The sequence below is a fragment of the Colletotrichum destructivum genome, chromosome 8, assembly GCF_034447905.1.
Source record: "Colletotrichum destructivum chromosome 8, complete sequence".
In the NCBI taxonomy this organism is placed as follows: domain Eukaryota; kingdom Fungi; phylum Ascomycota; class Sordariomycetes; order Glomerellales; family Glomerellaceae; genus Colletotrichum; species Colletotrichum destructivum.
The window spans coordinates 2,758,305-2,776,907 of NC_085903.1; the positions used below are offsets into that span (position 1 = coordinate 2,758,305).

An 18,603-nucleotide genomic window follows, 5' to 3' on the forward strand; every position below is an offset into this window, starting at 1 on the left:
CAAGCTCTGGGCCCCGAAAACCAAAGGGTCCGAGAGTCCATTTCATCATCGAAGTTCGCCGGCTAGTGGAATCGCATGATTGCCCACTTCAACCTCTTTTCAACTTCAACCACCACCGCGACGCCCAATTGCACATCGCCAACATGCCCGGCCCTGACGGAAAGCCCAATTTGCTCGATCGGTCCATGCCGTCGTCGTTTGACGAGAACAAGTGAGTCAGCTAGTTGGCCGACACGGGCTGTACGGACTGTGCGGGAGCTGGTCCCGTGAGTATGGTGGTTTTGCTAACCGGCCTACGCGGCCTGCAGCGAGTTTTACGATGAGCGCATCCTCCACAAGGTCTTCCGCAAGCTTAAGGAGGAGCCTCTGGTCCCTCTTGGTGGGTGGAAACCCTCTCTACAGGCCCTCCCCTTCTTCCCCCCGACGGCCAACAATCTAACCATATGCGCCAGGCTGCGGTCTCACCGTTTTCGCCTTCGTCAGCGCCTGGCGCGCCATCCGCCGCGGCGACTCGGTCCAAGCCAACAAGATGTTCCGCGCGCGTGTAGCGGCGCAGGGCTTCACCGTCTTCGCTATGGTGGCCGGCAGCATGTACTACAATAAGGACCGCGAACGCACGGCCGAGTTGCGCAAGATCAAGGAGGCCAACGAGGCCGAGGAGAAGCGCCAGAGGTGGATCCGCGAGCTCGAGGCCCGTGACGACGAGGAGAAGGCGCTCAAGGCCATGCTGCAGAAGAAGAGGGCCAAGATGGAGGCCAAGAACTCGGGAGCCGCTGAAGACGAAGCGCCGGCCGAGGGCGACAAGGCCAAATCCGGAGGTGTGCTCGGCGCGTTGGGGCTCTCGGCGTGGACCAAGCCTGAGGAGGGCGACGCCGTGTCCGAGGCAACGTCGGCGGAGAAGCCGCAGAAGAAGGAAAAGCCCAACAGCACGCTCGGCACGATCGGGGAGATTTACGGCCGGAAGCCTTCCTCGTCCGACGGGTCATCATCGGAAGAGCCCAAGAAATAGAACGCACGATGGTCGGGGGTGGACTGGCTTGGCTGCGTGAATGCGTGTAGACCTGCACCGAGTTACGGCCCGGCTGCGTTGTATAGTATGGGGAATCGGCACCAGCATCGATGACGGGCACACTGTCTCATTGAAGACTCCGCTCCGTCGTATATAAAAGCAAGGGCAAAAAAGGCGGCGCATCTGGTGGAATTGAACAATCATCTGACATCTGGAAGTGCAATGTGAGGAATCTGCCGGCATGCCCCATGCTTGACTCTTGAAGAGTAAGGCTCCAAGGGGAAGCAGAGTTGTAGCAGTGATGGACAAGAAGATCGTAAAAGGCGTTGTCATAGTCGAACCTGAGTGGGCTGATGGTTTGCTGATTTATACCCAGAATCATTGTCGATTGGCCACCATCATTATATGGGCAATGGAACTCTTGAATGTAGAATTGTAGATATCCGACAGAGGGACAGCGTTACGTCAGCAGCATGACCCCTTACCGAGAGGGGAGCTCAGGCCAGTGACAATACCACTGCGGGGCATACTCCGTGCCCCCAAAAGAAGCCCAAGGGACCTGAAGATGACGCGCCCGGCTTTGGGGGATCTGACACCTGCTAAGTTCTGGGCGCTGAGGTCTGTTTCTTCCTGGGGGGGCCTCTCGGGTCTTTTAACTCACTATTATGCAATCGCTTCGTTCCGCCCGCCAACGCTCCCAAGAGGGCTTCCGTCATCAAACCTGTCAAGTCCCCCCTCTCCTCCCTCTTCTCTTCTCCTCCCAAAAAAACATGGCCATACCTAGTAATGACCACTCCAGCGCCCATTGTGCATCTTCAACGTTCTTCGCCGATGCCTCTTGAGCCCCCACGAGGATCTCACCATGGGACAAGCACTGTCTGACGAGAACACGCGGCATATGTCGCACGAGGAGCTCACCCATGAACTCGTACGTCCTACGTCCCCCCAGATCATGCGAACGCTATGAGACAACCATCTTCCTTTCCAGAACATCCTTCTTGCTGACCACCTCCCCACTACAGGCCAGCCGCTTCGCCAACAAGTGCTTCACTTCGCTTGAACTCTACTCCTTCAAAGATGTCTTCAAGAGCCTGGCAGATCATCAGGGCGACATCCGCTACCTAAAGGAAGATACCCTCGCCCGCTTCCTCGAGATACCCGACGTCCTCCATGTCTCTCCCGTCGTCTTCCAGATGCTGTCCTACATCGGTGCCTTCCCCTTTCTCCAGGACGCCCCCGCTGTCCTCGGTCTTGATCAGATGGTTATGGTGGTCGTGATCATGACACAGAGACACAAGCGGGTCCTGGCCAAGGGTGCGACCGACCGCGCCAAGCTCATCTTCAAGAGTCTCGCAGTCCACGACCGTCGCGCCTCCGAAGCCGCGGTCGCCGCCGAGGAGGCTTCCAAGGAGCAGCAGACGGCCGAGTCACAACCCCGGAGCCATGTTGCAGGTTTCGCGGTCGACGAGCCGGCGGAGGAGCCGGAGGTCGACGACGACGACGATCTTGAGATTGCCGCCTTCGAGCTCCTCGACATCAACGATGCCGTCTGGCAAGGCGACGCTCCAAGGATGCAAGGCGCCATGATTCCAGCCGACAACTTTCGCCGACTGCTTATGTTGCTCATCTTGGTCGCCCCGCTGAATCCCCAAGAGAGGCTGTCCATGTATTCCACCCGGGTGACGGGCGACGAGCTGGATAGTCTCCGTGCCACTGCCGACAACATCCTGGCTGCTTTCTTGAATGTCGAAAAGGCTCCCGGCATCAAGTTCAGTCGGTACAACCGCGTTTTGCCCGTGTGCTTCCCTAACCTCTTCAACGGGTTTAGCCCCCTGTTTGAGCACTTCCTCTTTTCCAAGAACCTTGACTTCACAAAACCCAGAGGCGAAGCATCAGCATCCGAAAAGCAACCGGAAGAGATCCTGCAGCCTCTGCTACCGGAACCCGGCGAGATTCTCAACTTGAACGTTCTTTCTCAATTGTCCTTCTTCCTACCAGGATCAGACCTGTTTAGGCGACTGAGACCCCTCTATTCCGGCAACAAGGACGGTTTCTCCACGGGAAGCTTCGAGAGCAAAGTGTTCAACTGGAGAGCGCCCACAATACTTCTTGTGCGTGGCACTCGCATCGACGACGACCCACAAGGCAGCCAAGAAACAACTTTTGCGGCATCGATCCCTCCGCGCCGGTTCCCAAACGGCAGCAAGGGAGAGCGTCTCACCTTCGGCGTGTACGTCAGCCATCCTTGGAAGCATACCACGAAGGAAACCTTTGGCGAGAGAGACACGGTGCTTTTCCAGCTGGAGCCGGTCCACGATGTTTTCCCGGCCTCCCGCTACAACTCAGAATTCATTTCCTTTACCAAGGCGCCCACCAACCGGCCCATGCTGGGAGTGGGATGTCCTCATCCTCGACAAACGCAAGCCCACCGGCGAAACACGATGTTGTCTCTTGGCTCCGTTTCGTTACTGCTGGACGACTCGTTCGAGTTCGGCGTCTTCAATCATGATTGGACCGCTGGCGGGGGAGCGTTCGAAACGAGCGTGTCGCGAAAGTTTGACTTCCAGGACCGCTTCGAAATCGAGAGCCTCGAGGTATGGGGCTGTGGCGGCGACGAGGAGGCGAAATCGCAGGCCGAGCGTTGGGCCTGGGAGCACCGGGAGGCGGAGGCCCGGCGGAAGATCAACTTGGGAACCGGCGATATCGAGGCCGACCGCGCATTATTGGAGATGGCTGGGCTCGTGGGCAACCACCGGAGTGGTGGCTCCATGGTATGAATCCGTAATGCGATTCTTTGAGGTAGTCGTCAGCTTTCCCAGCTGATGATGCTGCGCGAGTATTGATACCAAAACGTGGCTGCGCTGGTTCTTATGGCGTTTTGGGCTGAGCGTACATGTGACCTATAGATTGTTAGGTTACGACAATGAGTCTTTCACGCTTGGTTGTTGTTCGCTGAGCCCATCGAAGGGGTTTTGCTACGCTGTATCGGATCTGATTCTCTCAACTTCGCATAGAAAGCAAATCTCGGCATACGCATTACTTTTCCAGTATCTTTGACGTGGGCCGTAGCTTGAAAAGTACGTTCTATTGCAATGACAAAGTTGTCCAGGCCCTTTTGCAGACACAACGACACCAACGGCTTTCGTAAAACGCCTTCCTGGTGTAGCATTGGTCGCATTCACCAACCCCTCCCCCCCTCCCCGAATCGAAAACTGATTTCAGTCCACTTGACTTCCAACCATTCCCTATCTCAACACCGATCCTCGCAGTCATCAACCATTCAAAGTCGCCAACTTTTCGCGATCACCGATTGTCACGGTTTTTGTGTGTCAAAGGTCGACGAAACGGATACTGCAGGCTGAAGTTGGAGACGTCTATACCTCGAAGGCTCTGACGGCCTCGGCCAGCGCCTTCCTGAGGCCCTGGCCCTCCACGGTGTCGTAGACGAGGGACCCCTTGGCTTCGGGAGTCTGAAGCTTGCGGAGCAGGCCGGCGACGGCGCCCTGGTGAGGTATCGTCAGTATCTCACAAAGCAGTCTCAGGTGGTTAGGGTTTGCATGCAAGAGAATAGGGGGGGCGGGGAGAAGACGGCGGGGGACTCACGCTGGCGGAGCGATCTAGGTTCTGCAGGACGTTGTGAATGCGGCTGTTGGCGTACGACTGGTACCTGGACACGGGCGCCTTGGCCGTGATGATGCGGAGGAGCTTCTTCAGCGAGGGGTGCGGGAGGAACCAGGGGCCGAAGGGGCCACGGTGGCTCTTGGCGGGGCCCTTGCTTGGGCCCTTGCCGTGACCAGGGGGGATCACTTCCGTCTCTGGCGCCTCGAAGTTCATCGGGGTGGTCGGGTGGGGGTAGATGCCGGGGATTGTGGCCGTGGGGACGGCCTCCTCCCTCGGCACCACGAGGCTGGCCGGGGCCGGGGCCGGGGCTGGGGCTGGGACCACCACTCTTGGGGTGCGTGTTACCTGCCTCTCAAAGCCGGAGAACTGCTAAGTGTTAGTCAAGATGTTATGGTGCAAATGCGGATGTGAACAGGGAGTGGACGGACCTGGTAGTAGCAGCGGATGATGTCGCGCTCCTCCCAAGGGGTGAAGTTGGTGGTGTACTGCAGGGCTCGTTCGATCTTGGCCAAGGTCCATTCGATGTACCGGAGACCATCAAGGACGTACTGCAACGGGTTCTGGTTAGCTCTGGAACGAAAACAGGGGCGCGTGCGTGTAGAGACATACGATGTAAGGACCCTTGTTCTGGACGAGCCAGGGGACGTATTCGTACTGCCACTGGTACACGGGGCGCTGCAGCTCGCCCGTCTTCCAGGCGATGCCGTGGAAGTAGGCGCACAGCTGGTCCTTGGTGATGCCGCGGTGGAAGTCGGGGGCGATGGGCTGGGTGACGTTGACGCGGCCGGGGCCCTTGGCGATCTCGGCGAGGTCCCGGGCCCGGGCCTCGACGAACCTCTCAGCGTCGGCGTCGGCGTCCTCGGGGTCGGAACCCTCGAGGGCGGCGGCGGCCTCGAGCTCGATGGCGGCCCAGGATTCGGCGTCGTTATAGGCGACGGTGGAGTACTGCGTGTTCCACTTGCGCTCCCAGATGACGGAGGAGATAAAGGAGCTCGGGTCACGGCCCTGGACGGGGCCGTCGATGTTGTTGACGAGGGGCTCGGCGATGGCCTGGTCGAGGGTCTCGTCCGAGACCGTGACGACGGCGGCGGCCTGGGCGGCGGCCTGGGGGACCGTCGCGGCCTGGGCGATGGCCAGCAGGGCCGGCAGGAAGGCTGTGGATCTCATGATGGGGCGAAGGATGTAGAGTAAGGGGGGTTGAACGAGTGTCACGAGCTTGACGGGGGTGAATGAAGGTGAAGGAGGAGACCGCGGATTCAAGGGTTCGGTGGGCGGTTAAATAGACCTATAGGTTTCTTCATATCTCACAATTGTCAAGTATCGACTGTGAACATTGCGTGTTCCGTCAGTGAGGCACACGGGACGCAAAACTGGGAGGCACCGGGAAGGACATTTTCACCCTGAGGGAAGGTTTCTGTGAGGGCAGCAATGGGTACCAGTGTGTACGATGGCGTTCTGCTTGAGGTGCCAACTTCTCACCTTGATGACACGCATCTTACGGGAACCCGCCGCCACGTTTCCCAGACTCAGGGTGTTATAGGAGGCATCACTCGTCTCATAACCCCCTCTGGCCGATGCGCTCGTCCCGGGAAAGCTGCCGTCACCAGCCGCCGCCGACTCTAAGCTCCGCTCCACGGGGCGTACTCTCGACCCCCTAAAGGAAGACCCAACTGACCATTGACCCGTCAAGGTGGAAAGTGTGAAGGCTTTTTCCTTCTCAACGCCTCCGTGTTATGGGGTAGTTCGGTTGTCGTTCCTGTACGCCGCAGAAGCTTCGTCACCTGCGTCGCCTACGCATGAAGCTATTGGCAATGGGCATGATCCAGACAGGGAGGACTCTCTGCTCGTTGCGCTACGAAAGGTAAGCGCCCGTCGGTCTCGATGCTTGTGGGGAGATGGAGGCTGAACGCAGACAGGACCTTGCTGACAAGTCCGCGTTTTCCCGTGCCCGTCACATGAAAGTCGTCAGACAGCTACGCCTGAGCGGCGAGGTGGTGTGTTGCTGTCAATCAGTCCTTGACAAGCTGTCCGAGAACCCTCCATCCAAAATGATAGAGAACGACACCAGATACGCCCTTGGTAGACACGCAGGGAGCTCCCAGGTCTACAACCCTGCCCCGGCCAGATGTCGGTACCATCAACGCCCTTGATGAAGACGGAGACGTCTTATACTGGCGAAAGTTGTATTCGTAAGTTTCACGGGCCATACGCAGTCTTGTTTGGAACCCCAGCCACTTAGCAGCCACGAGGCATGCCAATGAACACACAGATGTATCTTGACTATCTTTCTTTCTTTCTTTCAGAAGAGGGGGCAGGGGATGATAAAAATGAGTCGAGCCACGTCCACAGCCAAGAGACCTCATGCCCGAGGTTCTTCCCACATACTCTTGAACACCAAGGTTTGAATGTAGTAAAAAATATAAAACGAAAAAAAAGGAGAATCAGCACCCCGTGACACACCACTCCAGTATCCCCCTTTTCCCAAAATAAAACCCCCCTGGGCCCTGCCATGGCCTAAAAAATAAGATAAAACAAGAGCAAGTAAAAACACAACGACACACGTGTAGCCCCCGAATATGACGGATCGGACCTAATGCTCGTAACAACACACACATACGCGCCCGCTCTGATCTTCCGACCCCTTCTTAGCGGTTTGTCTAGGTAATACAGGTGTGGCGCCAGATGAACCAAGTCAATCCTTCTAGCTGTTGAGAGAACTCCGTCTTCAATCAAGATGATGACTCGGCGTCCTTAGCTGCCAGGAGCTCAATCATCTTCTCATATTCTATGTCCTTGTCCAGGGGGTCGCGACCCACGGCCTCGCAGGCCTCCTGGAAGATGTCTCGGGCCCTCTTGTCGTTGGCCTTCTCGCTCCTCTTCCACTCTTCAAAGCACTGCTTGTTGAATCGCCGGACGAATCTGGACGTGATTGGGCCCCATAGCACGGACTGCTGTTTGGGGGCCGGGTGTTCAGGCGCCGAAGACTCCGGCCTCGAGGTTTGGTTGCCTGCGCCGACGGTTTCCTTGTCATTTTGTTCGCTGTCGGGTTCTCGCTCGCCTCGGGGTAGACGCATGGCGAGGAGAACATACTCGGCCCTCGTCATGTTGTCCATCACGTCGTCCATGTACCTCCTGACCTCGTCCGGGGGCGCCACAACCCTCTGGAGGTACTCGAGGTGGCGACCGGAGTGGGCGTATATCCGGATGGTGACTGGTTGGTAGTAATCGAGCTTCGCATCGCCGCCATATTCCAGCTGGCTGCCCTTGCGAACGATGAGAAATGACGCAACGACTTGCTGCCCGCCGGGAAGGTACTCCAGGATGCTGTACTTGGGAAACAGGTAACGGTCGCCGTTCCCACCCGCAAAATCGAGACAGACGCCTGATATGTCGGGTCTGGTGGGCGGCGGGGGGCCTTTGGACCGTAACGCTTGCTGAGGGGGGTGCTGCTGTTGCTGGCCGGAAACTGGCGCAGCATTTGGAGCCGGGGAAGCCGCTGGTGCTGGGGCTGCTGACTTGGCAACTTGGCCGTTCGGAACACCATTGACAGAAGCTTGCGGCGTCGGCGTCTGAGGCTGAGGGGTGGTTTGCGTGCCTCTGAGGTCCTTGTGCAACTTGTCAAGAGCTGCCTTGAGGTCGGTCGCGTCCGTGAACCCCGGCTGGTTGTCGGCAATCCTTCGGATCATAGCCCGCACCTTGGCATCATCGAGCGCCGCCCTCACCAGTGCGACAACCAGAGGGTCGCTCCCACGCGGGGGCAGCAGCTCGCTCGACTTTTGCCGTGGATTTGTGGCGAGCACAATATCCAGAATGGTACGTACCTCATCAGCGAAGTACTTGACTGTCCGCCCATCGACCAATAGCCTGTCTGCCGAAGGGCCTTGCTGGCCGCCTTTCCTCTTGTACTCTGCTGTAATCTGGTCGATGATCTTTTGGAAGTTGCTCAGCTCGTCAGGCTTCGCCTCACCAGCTGCCACACGTTTCATCAAGTCTCGCAAATGAGGGTCCTCAGAGGCCTTCTCTGCCAGAGTCATGATGATGGGATCGGTACCCTGGGGCTTTCCAACGGGCGCGGGTTTCACGGCCCCTGCCCCTGGTTGGGGCGTTGAGCTTGATGGACGAGAATTAGGGGCCGAAGATGCCGCAGCAGGCGGGACGCCGGGATACGAGGGCGTCCCCGGGGCAGCAACGGGGGCAGGCACGTGCGGGGCTGCGGCTGCGGCTGCCTGTAATGAAGGAGCGACTGGCCTCGGCGGAGGTGGTGTCGCGCTGGCAGGTTGCAGGGGATCGTGAGTTCGAGGTGAGGGCATCGCCTTTGGTAGCTCGTTCGTGGTCGCCGAGGGCGGTCTCGTTTGCAGCGGCTGAGGTGCAGGAGATGGCGGAGCTGGACTCGGTGCCGGGGGTGTCGACTTTGAATCATTCGCGACTGAAGAGGGGCCCGGATTCGTTGACACGGGCGTCGGCGGAGGAGGCATGACCCCATTGGGAGGGCCATACTGCAGGATGGGCCGAAAGGTAGCCTGGGTGGTTGGAGCAGGTGGCTTGAGGTCCTTGATCGCCCACATGGTCGCCTCGAAGACATGGGGCTCAATCGTGATTGTGACCTGGCCGATCTTGCTCATGGTGTCCTTGGACGGGTTCTTAGGGTCCTCGGTTGCGTTTTTCTTCCGCGCAGGCTTGGTCCAGTACTTTTCAAAGAGACCCTCGGCCATCCATTTGTGTCGCGACCGACTCAGCGACTCGGCCAGAACGCCACTGTGGTGATTGTTAGTCTCGGGAGAGGGGCAAGGCGTGCACGATGGTGGATTGACGCCGGGGGCAGGTGGACGACTTTACCTCTCTTGGAACGACTGGTACTCCCTTGTAGTGAGGTCGTCGGGCTGATGGTCCTCAACGGTCGGCAGCGGCTTGCCAGGCTGGAGAGACTTAGGCAGCGAAGGGGGCGGCGGGGGCTCCTCGACGGGAACGGGAACTGGGGTGACGGATCGAGGCTCGGGAGGGGTGACAGTGCGCTTCTTTGCAACGTGTTCGACACGCGCCGAAGCCCTCGCGGGCAGTTTCCTTTTCCTTTCCATGCTGGTATTCCGTCTCGTCCGTCGCAGAGTTCACGGGATCACGAGTGCGTTTCCGAGCGTGTCGAGGTTGTCATGATAAGCAGAGGAAGCCCAGGCCCTCGACTAGGCGCGGCGTCGTTGTGATCGTGGTAGTGGTCGTGGTTGCAGTGCAGGCGTGTTCGTTGGCGGTAGTAGTGCGGTGCGGGCTAGGTGACTAGGATCGTGCTGATCGAATTGGATGGAGCTTTTGGGAGATTGTTCAAGGCGTCGTCGTCGTTGTCGTTGTCGTCGTCGTCGGCGCGTCACGAAAGCAGGAATGCTCAAGAGAGAGAGTGAGAAGGGTGAGAGGGAGCGTGGGTGCGTGTGGTTACGCAGTGGCAGACGTTGCAGATGCGAGTTGTCGACGTGGAGGAAGAGGATTTGGAGACTCGGGGACGTGTTCGTGTGAATTGAATCGGGGTGGACGGGATAACATGGGAGCTTTGTAGAAGGATGGGATGTCCCGCGACGCATGGAAGCAAGAGCGAGTAGGTAGGTTATCCGGCACTCTGAGGAAAAGGTACAAAGCGATGTGGTACCTGAGGCTCCTATTCCACCCACTTTGCTTGCGGCCGCTGCTTTGGTCCCCATTCTGGCAGTACTTAGATACTAAGTAAGAGGTACTGAGGAGGTACCGTCCCCATGTACAAAGTACCTGGTGAAGGAAAGTGCTTACAGATGGGCAGCTGCTTCCCTTCCACCAAAGCGAACAAATGAGCCTCCTCCTCCTCCCTCTTGCTCCTTCTCGTCTCCGGTGCAGGTCTTACTCGCTTGTCGGCTGGGGCGCTCGTCGACTGGTGCCGTATGGTGGTGTGTGCCGCCGTCCAGTCGCAGCAGCGGAAGAAGTGAGTTTAACGGAGATGCAGGGGGTCTAATTGGCTCGGGGCCTGAATGGAGACGGAAAAACTGGGATTTTGCCGCGCTGTGAGTGGACGACACGAGAAGCCAGGCCCAGCCCGTCACCCAAATCGCGCCAAGAAGGAGAATCCGTGGGTTGCTTTCATGCTTTGTCATGTACTGCGGTACCTAGGTAGATACCTGTGGCATCGCATCTCTCCTCTCCCCCTTGGCAACTACTGAGGCCTGCATCCCTCCTTCCGCCTTGATATCTACCGTCTATTGCCTGTCATCAAGCCCGACTAAGTACAACAACCTTAATGTTACAGCTGGTTATTGAATGGTTTTAGCTGGTAGTGTTGTTAAGAGTATAGGTAGGTTGTAGACTGTCAAACAGATAGGTAGTTAGTGTACCCATACAATGTATCCTTACGATGGCAGCAGGGAGAGCGCGCGGGTGGGTAAGGGTGTGTGGCTGTGAGGCTTGGGAGGAGAATGACCACAGACACAGACACAGACCGCTGACCAGAAATATCTCGTAGCTACTATAATAGTAAATTAGCCCGGCTTCAAATGTGCCGAAGTACAGGCCATGAAACAAGCAGCATAAGTAACCGACTTAAATTTTGTGTTTGTCTAGCCATTAAATCCGCATATAAGTGCGCTTGTGGGCGAAGATAAAAAACCGTGTCTGATATCAATGGGATGGTAAGTCGTTGGCTTGCGGCTGACACTGGAAATGTGCAATGTCGCCGCATTCTGGGGGAGGGACCTGCCACTGCTATCGCACAGTACTTTCTTTCCCACGCACTTGGACACCAAATATCAAGTACTCGCCGATATATCCCTCCTATGACACCATCCCTGCCGGCTCGCAGCCAATTCGAACTACCAGCCAGGAAACCAACCGCCGGTCCCCAATCAGGCATCATCGTCAACGGCGGCCACGAACACCGCCACCAAACCATGTGTAGATAACTTGTCAAGTATCCCTCTTTTTTCCGTTGGAACGTTGGAATCGTAGACCGACACACACATACACAACGCACGCACGCGCGCGCACACACACACACACCTACAAGCGCCATCATGACCGTGCCGCTGTCGCCGATGCTGCGGACCGCCGTCTGGGTCGTTGCGGCCCCCCTGGGTCTCTACTTTACTTTTCTCGCCCTCGGCGCAACGCCTTTCTTCCAACGACAGTGAGGCGCCCTTTTCATCTGCGATTCCATCACGACTCCCCCAGTCGCATCACTCACTGACCTGGCCGCCCTCTCCTTGCCCCAGCTTTCTGTATGCACACAAGATCAACACCCTCTGGTGGCGCGACGTCAACGAGCCCGAGAGATGGGGTTTTGCAAGTCAGTCCGCGCGTACCCGCACCCCGCGTCATGTAAGACGCGCCATCGCTGACCTGGTTCGCTGCAGAGGGCCAAGTCACGCCTTTCTCGCTCGACACCCCTGACGGCGTCAGCCTGTACGCCTGGCACATCATGCCCCTGCCCGAGTACCTGAAGCAGGAAGAAAGATTCTCGGTGCAGAAGTCCGGCTTCTGTCATGACTTCACCCAGACCGAGTCCTTCAGGGCCCTGAAAGAGGACCCCGAGGCTCGTGTCGTCTTGTACTGTCAGTTGCGCCCCTCCCTCCCTCGGCTGCGAGGCATCTGTCGCTAACCGTAACTAGTCCACGGTGTAAGACGTGCTTCACCTTGATGCGGACTGCAGTGGCCCCGTAATACTGACTCACTCATCCACCTCCCAGAACGCGGGAGATGTTGCCCAGAACCATCGGCCAGGCAGCTACCACGTCATCACAGACACCTCGTCGTACCATGTCCTGACCATCGACTACCGAGGGTTCGGCCACTCGACCGGTATCCCGTCCGAGGACGGCCTCATCCAGGACGCCGCCACCCTTATCGACTGGGTCATCAACTCGGCCGGCGTGTCTTCGGACCGCATCGTCCTCCTGGGACAGAGCCTCGGCACAGCCGTGGCGAGCGGCGTCGCCGAGCTGTACGCGTCGCAAGGCATCGAGTTCGGCGGCGTCATCCTTGTCGCCGGCTTCAGCAATCTGCCCAAGATGCTGAGCGGCTACCGCATCGGCGGCCTCTTCCCCGTCCTGGGGCCCCTTAAAGTCTGGCCCGGCTTCCTCGAGTACATGGAGACCTTCATCTACGACAAGTGGCCCTCGGCCGACCGCCTCGAGAGCCTGGTCAAGCTGACCAAGAGGCGCCTCCGGCTGACGCTGATCTCGGCCACGGACGACGCCGACATCCCCTGGACTGAGAGCAGCAAGCTGTTTCGCTCGGCCGCCAACGCGACCGTCCCGGGCGGGCTCGATGACCACTCCTTCGAGGCGTGGAAGGAGGTGCGCACGATCCACAAGGGCGACAACGCCTTTTTGACGACGTGGAATGCGGAGCCGAACGTCGTCATCCGCCAGGAGAAGTTCCCTTACGGAGGTGAGTGACGAGTGCTGGGCAAGCTAGCGTAGCCTTTTCTGACTCGGACAGGACACAACGACATCATGGGATACGCCCCCGTAATCCTGGCCGTTATGCGCTCATTTGATTTAGGAGGCACTGCGTACGATACCGCCAGTTCGGACAATGGCAGGACGTTGTAGGCACTTTCCATATTTTCATGGTCTTCGTCTTTGCTTTGGACCTCGGATAGACTCAAGACGTAGCATTAGAGCGGAGTCAACATGGGTTTTGGGAGTGTCTGGTTTGGGAAGTGCAACGTTTACGAGGTTGGTGTTGTCTCGGTAATGGCGCAGTATCACCGGAAAGAATCATTATTTGATGTTGTGTTTGGAATTGGCTGTGAAAGTTGATGGACTCTCAAGGGCTACACTCTTCGAAGCCGTTCCTGGTCTTGCTGTGTGTGGTCTGCGAGTTCTGCGTCCACCCGTGCAATGAAGCAAAGAAACGATCCAGTAACCATTGTAGGCCTGCTTTCATCCACCTGTTAATTTCAGTCTCTGCCCCCTTCTGGGCTGTCAGCTATTGGCTTCTCATCGAACCAGTTCTGAGTGAGGCAAGGGTCTAACTGTCTCTGCCACGCTTATATAGCGGTTTCGTCACCAATAGTATCTGGATTCTAGCTGTTCATGTGCAAGTAGTAGGAATCCAATTATAACAGTAAGTTGGGTCTTGACAATGTATCGTTCCCTCCCCATGAACACTGGCCGTCATACTCATCGATGCCCTTGCTGCCTGCAATTAAGCTGTTGACTCTTCCGAAGATCGAGTCAAAACTGTTCACCGTTGTAAACTGGAGAAATAACTTATGGACATTGAAAAAGTGTTTTTTTTCTCATTCAAAACACTCACACCAGGTTTAGAATATCTCACAAGAATCGTGCGTAAACAGTTGGCACAGTTCATCATTGTGACCAAAAGCATCATGATGTCGACCGCGAGGCGCACTCCTAGCGCAACAGTCCCTAAATGGGGAAGAACGGACGCTAGCATACAGTGCCCCGCAGCCACCAAGGCACCCCCCCTGGCCGACCCAGGGACCCCGCCATGATGCAGTCTCACACACTGGAATCTACCCGGAGCACATGAAACTGTCCTCTCGTGCACCAAAACTTCTTCCCCGCCACCTCCAAGCTTGATCAAAGCTCCCCGAAGCTCCCATCACGACAGACACACACACGCAACCCCGCTTTCTGTCGACACCGATTGCGGTAGACCACACCCCCCGTTCGGAAGCTACGAGAATACGAAAATAAAATATGCCTGCCGAAGAGTCTAAGCCCCTCGACCCGGCCGTCAAGGAGGCCAACGATGCCCTCGCCGAAGCCACTGACAAGTGCAAGGGCAAGGAGCCCGAGGTCGAGTCCGACGAGGAGGACGGAGAGGAGGATGTGCCCGAGGGGGCGGCACCCGGCGCGTCCGCCGCCGGCGCAAAGAAGAAGAAGAAGAAGTCCAAGAGAAAGAAGGTTAAGGAAGCCCTCACCGGCCAGCCCAGCGACCCAGAGCAGAAGATCAAGGAAGCCATCGGTGGCCTGACGCCCCAACAGCTCACCGAGCTGCTTTCCCTGAACCCGGCCCTTGCGAACGAACTCGGTGTCGGCAGCTCTAGCAACAAATCGGTCGAGGAGACGGCCGCGGCCATGCAGAAGCTCGACCTGCAGGACATCATGACCGGCCTTGCGTCGGCCGGCAAGAACGCCAAGGACATGGCGAGCTACAAGTTCTGGGCGACGCAACCCGTGCCCAAGTTTGGCGAGTCGGAGAAGAAGATCGAGGACGGCCCGATCCGTGTCCAGACGGTCGAGGAGGTGCCGACGGAGCCGTCGCCGATGGTGACCGGCTTCGAGTGGGTCACGATGAACCTCGAGGACGACAGCGAGATGAAGGAGGTCTACGAGCTGCTGAACGGACACTACGTCGAGGACGACGAGGCCATGTTCCGCTTCAACTACTCGCCGGCCATGCTCCGATGGTGAGGATAACCCTTTTTGACAAGACCTTCCGCCGAGACCCACGCGCACCCCAACTAACAAAAATGACACACCAGGGCACTCATGGCTCCCGGCTGGCGCAAGGAGTGGCACGTCGGCGTGCGCGCGTCGCAGTCCAGGAAGCTCGTCGCCTTCATCTCGGCCATCCCCGTCGACCTGCGCGTGCGCAAGAACATCGTCACCTGCTCCGAGGTCAACTTTATGGTCGTCCACAAGAAGCTGCGCGGCAAGCGCCTCGCGCCCGTGCTCATCAAGGAGATCACGCGCCGCAGCAACCTGCGCGGCATCTGGCAGGGCCTCTACACGGGCGGTGTCGTGCTGCCCAAGCCCGTCAGCACGTGCCGCTACTTCCACCGCGCCCTTAACTGGCAGAAGCTGTATGAGGTCGGCTTCAGCCCGCTGCCGCCCAACAGCAAGCCGCAATACCAGATCCGCAAGTACCAGCTGCCGGACGCCACGTCGACCAAGGGCCTGCGCGAGCTCCAAGAGAAGGACATTGACGCCGCCCGCGAGCTGCTGACAAAGTACCTGAAGCGCTTCGACATGGCACCCGAGTTCTCCAATGACGAGTTCAGGCATTGGTTCCTTCACGACAAGAACGCGCCTGGCGAGCAGGTTATCTGGACTTATGTTGTCGAGGTGGGTTTTGCCTTCCTTTGCTCTTCCCTTCCCCCTTCCTTTTTCCAATTTAATAGAGAGACAAGTCACTGACACCATGCGACAGACCAACGGCAAGATCACCGACATGTTCTCCTTCTACTGCCTCGAGTCGACTGTCATCAACAGTTCCAAGCACCAGGTCGTGCGCGCCGCCTACCTCTGGTACTACGCCTCGGACGTCGCTTTCGCCACGCCCTTTAACAAGGACGCGCTCAAGACGCGGCTGAACTCGCTGATCGGCGACGCCTTGGTCATGGGCAAGAAGTACAAGTTTGACGTGTTCAACGGCCTGTCGCTGCTCGACAACGGCCTGTTCCTGGAGCAGCAGAAGTTCGGCCCGGGCGACGGCCAGCTGCACTACTACCTGTTCAACTACCGCGCGGCCCCGATCGCGGGCGGTGTCGACAGGCGGAACAAGCTCGACGAGGAGAACCTGAGCGGGATCGGTTTGGTCATGTTGTAAGCCAGGCGAGGCAGGGGAGGATGATGGCCAGCAAAGGGCTCCAAGAGGGTGAGAGTGAGAGGGGAAGAGGGGGAGGGAGAGAGGAACTGAGTTCGCGCGGCATGGACGCGTATCATGATGGGTGCTGCATGCATACCGGTGTTGGAGGTGAGCGGGGTGGGTGGATGAAAGTGAAGAGGTATCACAAGTAAATGAATCAAACCATCACGGCCTATAGCTATCGGAGAACGTGTCCCAGCTCATCGCGCACCATGTCCCCCGACTTGCGTCGGGCATTTCAACTGACCAGCAGACCCCGACTCCCGATTCACATCTACGGATTCCAACTTTCTACGGTAGCGATGCGATCTGCTAGCCACCGGTTCATCCACGGCACCCTGTCCATGATGGGCGCGTGGCCCATGCCGTCGATGAACTCAACAACACCCGGTTCGAGGTGCTTCGCGAGCAGGCGGCCGTGGTGAACGTCAATCATGTTGTCGTCCGTGCCGTGGAGGACGGCAATACGGTCCCGGCCGACGGCATCGGCGAGCTGGCGCAGCTGGGCGGGCGACTTGTGGTGCCACCCGGCGGCGACGAGCTGCTGCAGGAAGCCGCGGATGCTGAACAGGCCCGGCGTGGAGCGCTTCACGAGCTCCTGAGCCTGGAAGCGCTGGAAGTTGCTGTCGAAGCGGCCGTAGCCCTCGCCGCCGTCGGCCGGGCCGCAGCGCGGGGTCGCGTCGTTGGGCAGCTCGGCGGCCTCGTCGGGCATGACGAGCCAGTCGGCGGGGAAGAGCTTGAGGGACGTGTCGGCTATGCTGCGGTCGGCGGTCTTGGGGATCAGCATGGAGGCGCGCTCGCGCAGGTTTTCCAGCAGGGGTTTGGTGTTCTCGATCCAGGGGGCGGTGCAGAGGAGGGTCAGGGAGGCGAAGAGGGACGGGGCGGCGAAGGCGAGCTCTTGGGCGATCATGCCGCCCATGGAGATGCCGAAGAGGTGGACGCTGCGCGGGGCGGACCAGCCGACGTGGGTGAGGACGTCCAGGGCATCGAGGGCCATGGCGGAGGTCGTGTAGCGGACGTAGGGGACATCGGATTCGCCCATGCCTCGGTTGTCGAGGATGAGGACCGAGTAGCGCGCGGCGTTATCATGGCCGAAGTGTTTAGTCTGGCGCTGCCACGAGGTCTTGAGACCTGCGAGGCCCATTATGAACTTTTGGGAGGGAGAGGCGTATTAGTCCATGCAGAGAGAGAGAGAAAGAGAGAAAGGGCCCCTCGCGCATGCTGCCCACGTGGGAATGACAAAGGGGGGGGGGGGGGGGGGGGGGGGGGGGAAGGGTACACACAATGATCTTCGAGGGCCCGTGGCCGTGAATTTCCCAGGCGATGTTCAAAGGTCCGCCGCGGCCTTGGGCGACGGGACACTTCCCCTTGCGGTCGGGCTCTAGGTTCCATATCACCGAGGGATAGGAGGGGTGCTTCATGGTCTCTTCCGCCGACGGGAAGACTGGTGTTCTGGACATGGTGTTAATGACGATCGATGACAGTAGACTCGCGAATGAGTGAGGGAGGGGGGGAGGGAGAGGTTACTTTGTCGCCATGACTGCGTGTGTAGTCGCCGAAGCTATTCTGATATGGCACTATTGCTGCAGGCCTTGAAATGCTAGCGTGTTGACTGGCGTAGCACACTGTTTACTGTTTACTATTCACTGCATAGGTAGGTAGGCAGGTAAATACCCAGGGACTTGTCGACGATGTGGATTGCTTGTGGGAGGGAGAGAAACCAGGAGGGGAACTTGTTGGAGAAATCCGGCGGTGGCGATGGAAGTTGATGTTACAGATGAGTTTTGACGCGCTGTTCAAATAAATGGTCGAGCACGAGGATGCGAAAAGCTGAGCTCAGGATTGTCCGGGGCCCCTTGAGAGATGCAGCAGGGGAAAAGGAGAAAAAGAAACAAGCGCATTTTCATTCTTGAGAAACACGACCACAGCAGATCCAAGTAGGTGAGTAGCGTCTCTTTTGAGACCGTGCAATTGGGATTGAATAACAGCCTTCACATCGTTCAGATGGACAGACGCGCCCCGCGGTTGAACCCCTCAGAAAGCGGAAAGGGCCCTAAAATGCGATCATGGGATCGGACTTTGAGAAGAGTGGCGGCGGAGTCGGCGCGCGATGTGAATGTTGACGTCAGTTACCGAGATACGGACACGAACGCGAGCCATTGGTGTTGGTGGAAGTATCTGCATATCAATCCGTCAACCTACTCACACTTCCCAACTGCTCATCAAAGCCTAATTACCGTACTTGCTTTCTCCTGCACTTAGTCCCACTTCGACAACTACCTCGGCATCGGCACAGGGGAGCCGTAAGCCGCTGTGGTATCAAGGGGAAGAGCTGCTCCGGCGTGTGCAAGGTAGCTGCATGTCCGTCCCTTCGGGGGGTTGTGGGTTGGAGACTTGGGGTCAAC

At 58.1% G+C, this 18,603-nt stretch overlaps 7 protein-coding genes across 7 annotated transcripts; 4 read left to right on the plus strand and 3 right to left on the minus strand.

The window, feature by feature from the left end:
* Positions 1-52: 52 nt before the first annotated feature.
* CDEST_12690 (Putative hypoxia induced protein) lies at positions 53-1,383 on the plus strand. The gene is made up of 3 exons (XM_062928846.1): positions 53-211; positions 309-379; positions 453-1,383. Exons 1-3 carry the CDS (start codon positions 144-146, stop codon positions 1,007-1,009), a joined length of 696 nt encoding a protein of 231 aa, XP_062784897.1. The 5' UTR covers positions 53-143; the 3' UTR covers positions 1,010-1,383.
* CDEST_12691 (Putative TLDc domain-containing protein) lies at positions 1,252-4,174 on the plus strand. Its single transcript, XM_062928847.1, has 2 exons — positions 1,252-1,937; positions 2,032-4,174. The coding sequence occupies exons 1-2, from the start codon at positions 1,872-1,874 to the stop codon at positions 3,784-3,786; spliced, it is 1,821 nt and encodes a 606-aa protein (XP_062784898.1). The 5' UTR covers positions 1,252-1,871; the 3' UTR covers positions 3,787-4,174.
* Positions 4,175-4,322: 148 nt separating this feature from the next.
* Positions 4,323-5,797, minus strand: CDEST_12692 (uncharacterized protein; the record flags this gene model as incomplete). Its single annotated transcript, XM_062928848.1, has 4 exons — positions 4,323-4,512; positions 4,613-4,996; positions 5,059-5,178; positions 5,240-5,797. 4 exons carry the CDS (start codon positions 5,795-5,797, stop codon positions 4,384-4,386), a joined length of 1,191 nt encoding a protein of 396 aa, XP_062784899.1. The 3' UTR covers positions 4,323-4,383.
* Positions 5,798-6,897: 1,100 nt separating this feature from the next.
* Positions 6,898-9,800, minus strand: CDEST_12693 (Putative SWR1-complex protein). Its single transcript, XM_062928849.1, has 2 exons — positions 9,467-9,800; positions 6,898-9,385 (listed from the first exon to the last, which is right to left on the minus strand). Exons 1-2 carry the CDS (start codon positions 9,703-9,705, stop codon positions 7,360-7,362), a joined length of 2,265 nt encoding a protein of 754 aa, XP_062784900.1. The 5' UTR covers positions 9,706-9,800; the 3' UTR covers positions 6,898-7,359.
* Positions 9,801-10,857: 1,057 nt separating this feature from the next.
* CDEST_12694 (Putative alpha/beta hydrolase-1) lies at positions 10,858-13,527 on the plus strand. Its single transcript, XM_062928850.1, has 5 exons — positions 10,858-11,762; positions 11,848-11,921; positions 11,989-12,186; positions 12,257-13,024; positions 13,076-13,527. Exons 1-5 carry the CDS (start codon positions 11,650-11,652, stop codon positions 13,186-13,188), a joined length of 1,266 nt encoding a protein of 421 aa, XP_062784901.1. The 5' UTR covers positions 10,858-11,649; the 3' UTR covers positions 13,189-13,527.
* A 613-nt stretch (positions 13,528-14,140) lies between these two features.
* Positions 14,141-16,289, plus strand: CDEST_12695 (Putative glycylpeptide N-tetradecanoyltransferase, acyl-CoA N-acyltransferase). Its single transcript, XM_062928851.1, has 3 exons — positions 14,141-15,017; positions 15,093-15,675; positions 15,761-16,289. The coding sequence occupies exons 1-3, from the start codon at positions 14,305-14,307 to the stop codon at positions 16,157-16,159; spliced, it is 1,695 nt and encodes a 564-aa protein (XP_062784902.1). The 5' UTR covers positions 14,141-14,304; the 3' UTR covers positions 16,160-16,289.
* Positions 16,290-16,291: 2 nt separating this feature from the next.
* CDEST_12696 (Putative alpha/beta hydrolase-1) lies at positions 16,292-18,161 on the minus strand. Its single transcript, XM_062928852.1, has 3 exons — positions 17,726-18,161; positions 17,482-17,650; positions 16,292-17,348 (listed from the first exon to the last, which is right to left on the minus strand). Exons 1-3 carry the CDS (start codon positions 17,734-17,736, stop codon positions 16,473-16,475), a joined length of 1,056 nt encoding a protein of 351 aa, XP_062784903.1. The 5' UTR covers positions 17,737-18,161; the 3' UTR covers positions 16,292-16,472.
* Positions 18,162-18,603: the final 442 nt, after the last annotated feature.

Bases quoted from the DNA above. Each gene is read 5' to 3' on its own strand.
- CDEST_12693 (XM_062928849.1), bottom strand. From the start codon at position 9,705: ATGGAAAGGAAAAGGAAACTGCCCGCGAGGGCTTCGGCGCGTGTCGAA. The intron at 9,386-9,466 runs GTAAAGTCGTCC...CAATCACCACAG, and splicing joins TACCAGTCGTTCCAAGAGAG to TGGCGTTCTGGCCGAGTCGC.
- CDEST_12691 (XM_062928847.1), top strand. From the start codon at position 1,872: ATGGGACAAGCACTGTCTGACGAGAACACGCGGCATATGTCGCACGAG. The intron at 1,938-2,031 runs GTACGTCCTACG...TCCCCACTACAG, and splicing joins AGGAGCTCACCCATGAACTC to GCCAGCCGCTTCGCCAACAA.
- CDEST_12696 (XM_062928852.1), bottom strand. The intron at 17,349-17,481 runs GTGTGTACCCTT...CCCTCCCAAAAG, and splicing joins ACGGGCCCTCGAAGATCATT to TTCATAATGGGCCTCGCAGG.
- CDEST_12694 (XM_062928850.1), top strand. From the start codon at position 11,650: ATGACCGTGCCGCTGTCGCCGATGCTGCGGACCGCCGTCTGGGTCGTT. The intron at 12,187-12,256 runs GTCAGTTGCGCC...CCACGGTGTAAG, and splicing joins GGCTCGTGTCGTCTTGTACT to ACGTGCTTCACCTTGATGCG. The intron at 13,025-13,075 runs GTGAGTGACGAG...TGACTCGGACAG, and splicing joins GGAGAAGTTCCCTTACGGAG to GACACAACGACATCATGGGA.
- CDEST_12690 (XM_062928846.1), top strand. From the start codon at position 144: ATGCCCGGCCCTGACGGAAAGCCCAATTTGCTCGATCGGTCCATGCCG. The intron at 212-308 runs GTGAGTCAGCTA...CGCGGCCTGCAG, and splicing joins TCGTCGTTTGACGAGAACAA to CGAGTTTTACGATGAGCGCA. The intron at 380-452 runs GTGGGTGGAAAC...CATATGCGCCAG, and splicing joins GGAGCCTCTGGTCCCTCTTG to GCTGCGGTCTCACCGTTTTC.
- CDEST_12695 (XM_062928851.1), top strand. From the start codon at position 14,305: ATGCCTGCCGAAGAGTCTAAGCCCCTCGACCCGGCCGTCAAGGAGGCC. The intron at 15,018-15,092 runs GTGAGGATAACC...ATGACACACCAG, and splicing joins TCGCCGGCCATGCTCCGATG to GGCACTCATGGCTCCCGGCT. The intron at 15,676-15,760 runs GTGGGTTTTGCC...ACCATGCGACAG, and splicing joins TCTGGACTTATGTTGTCGAG to ACCAACGGCAAGATCACCGA.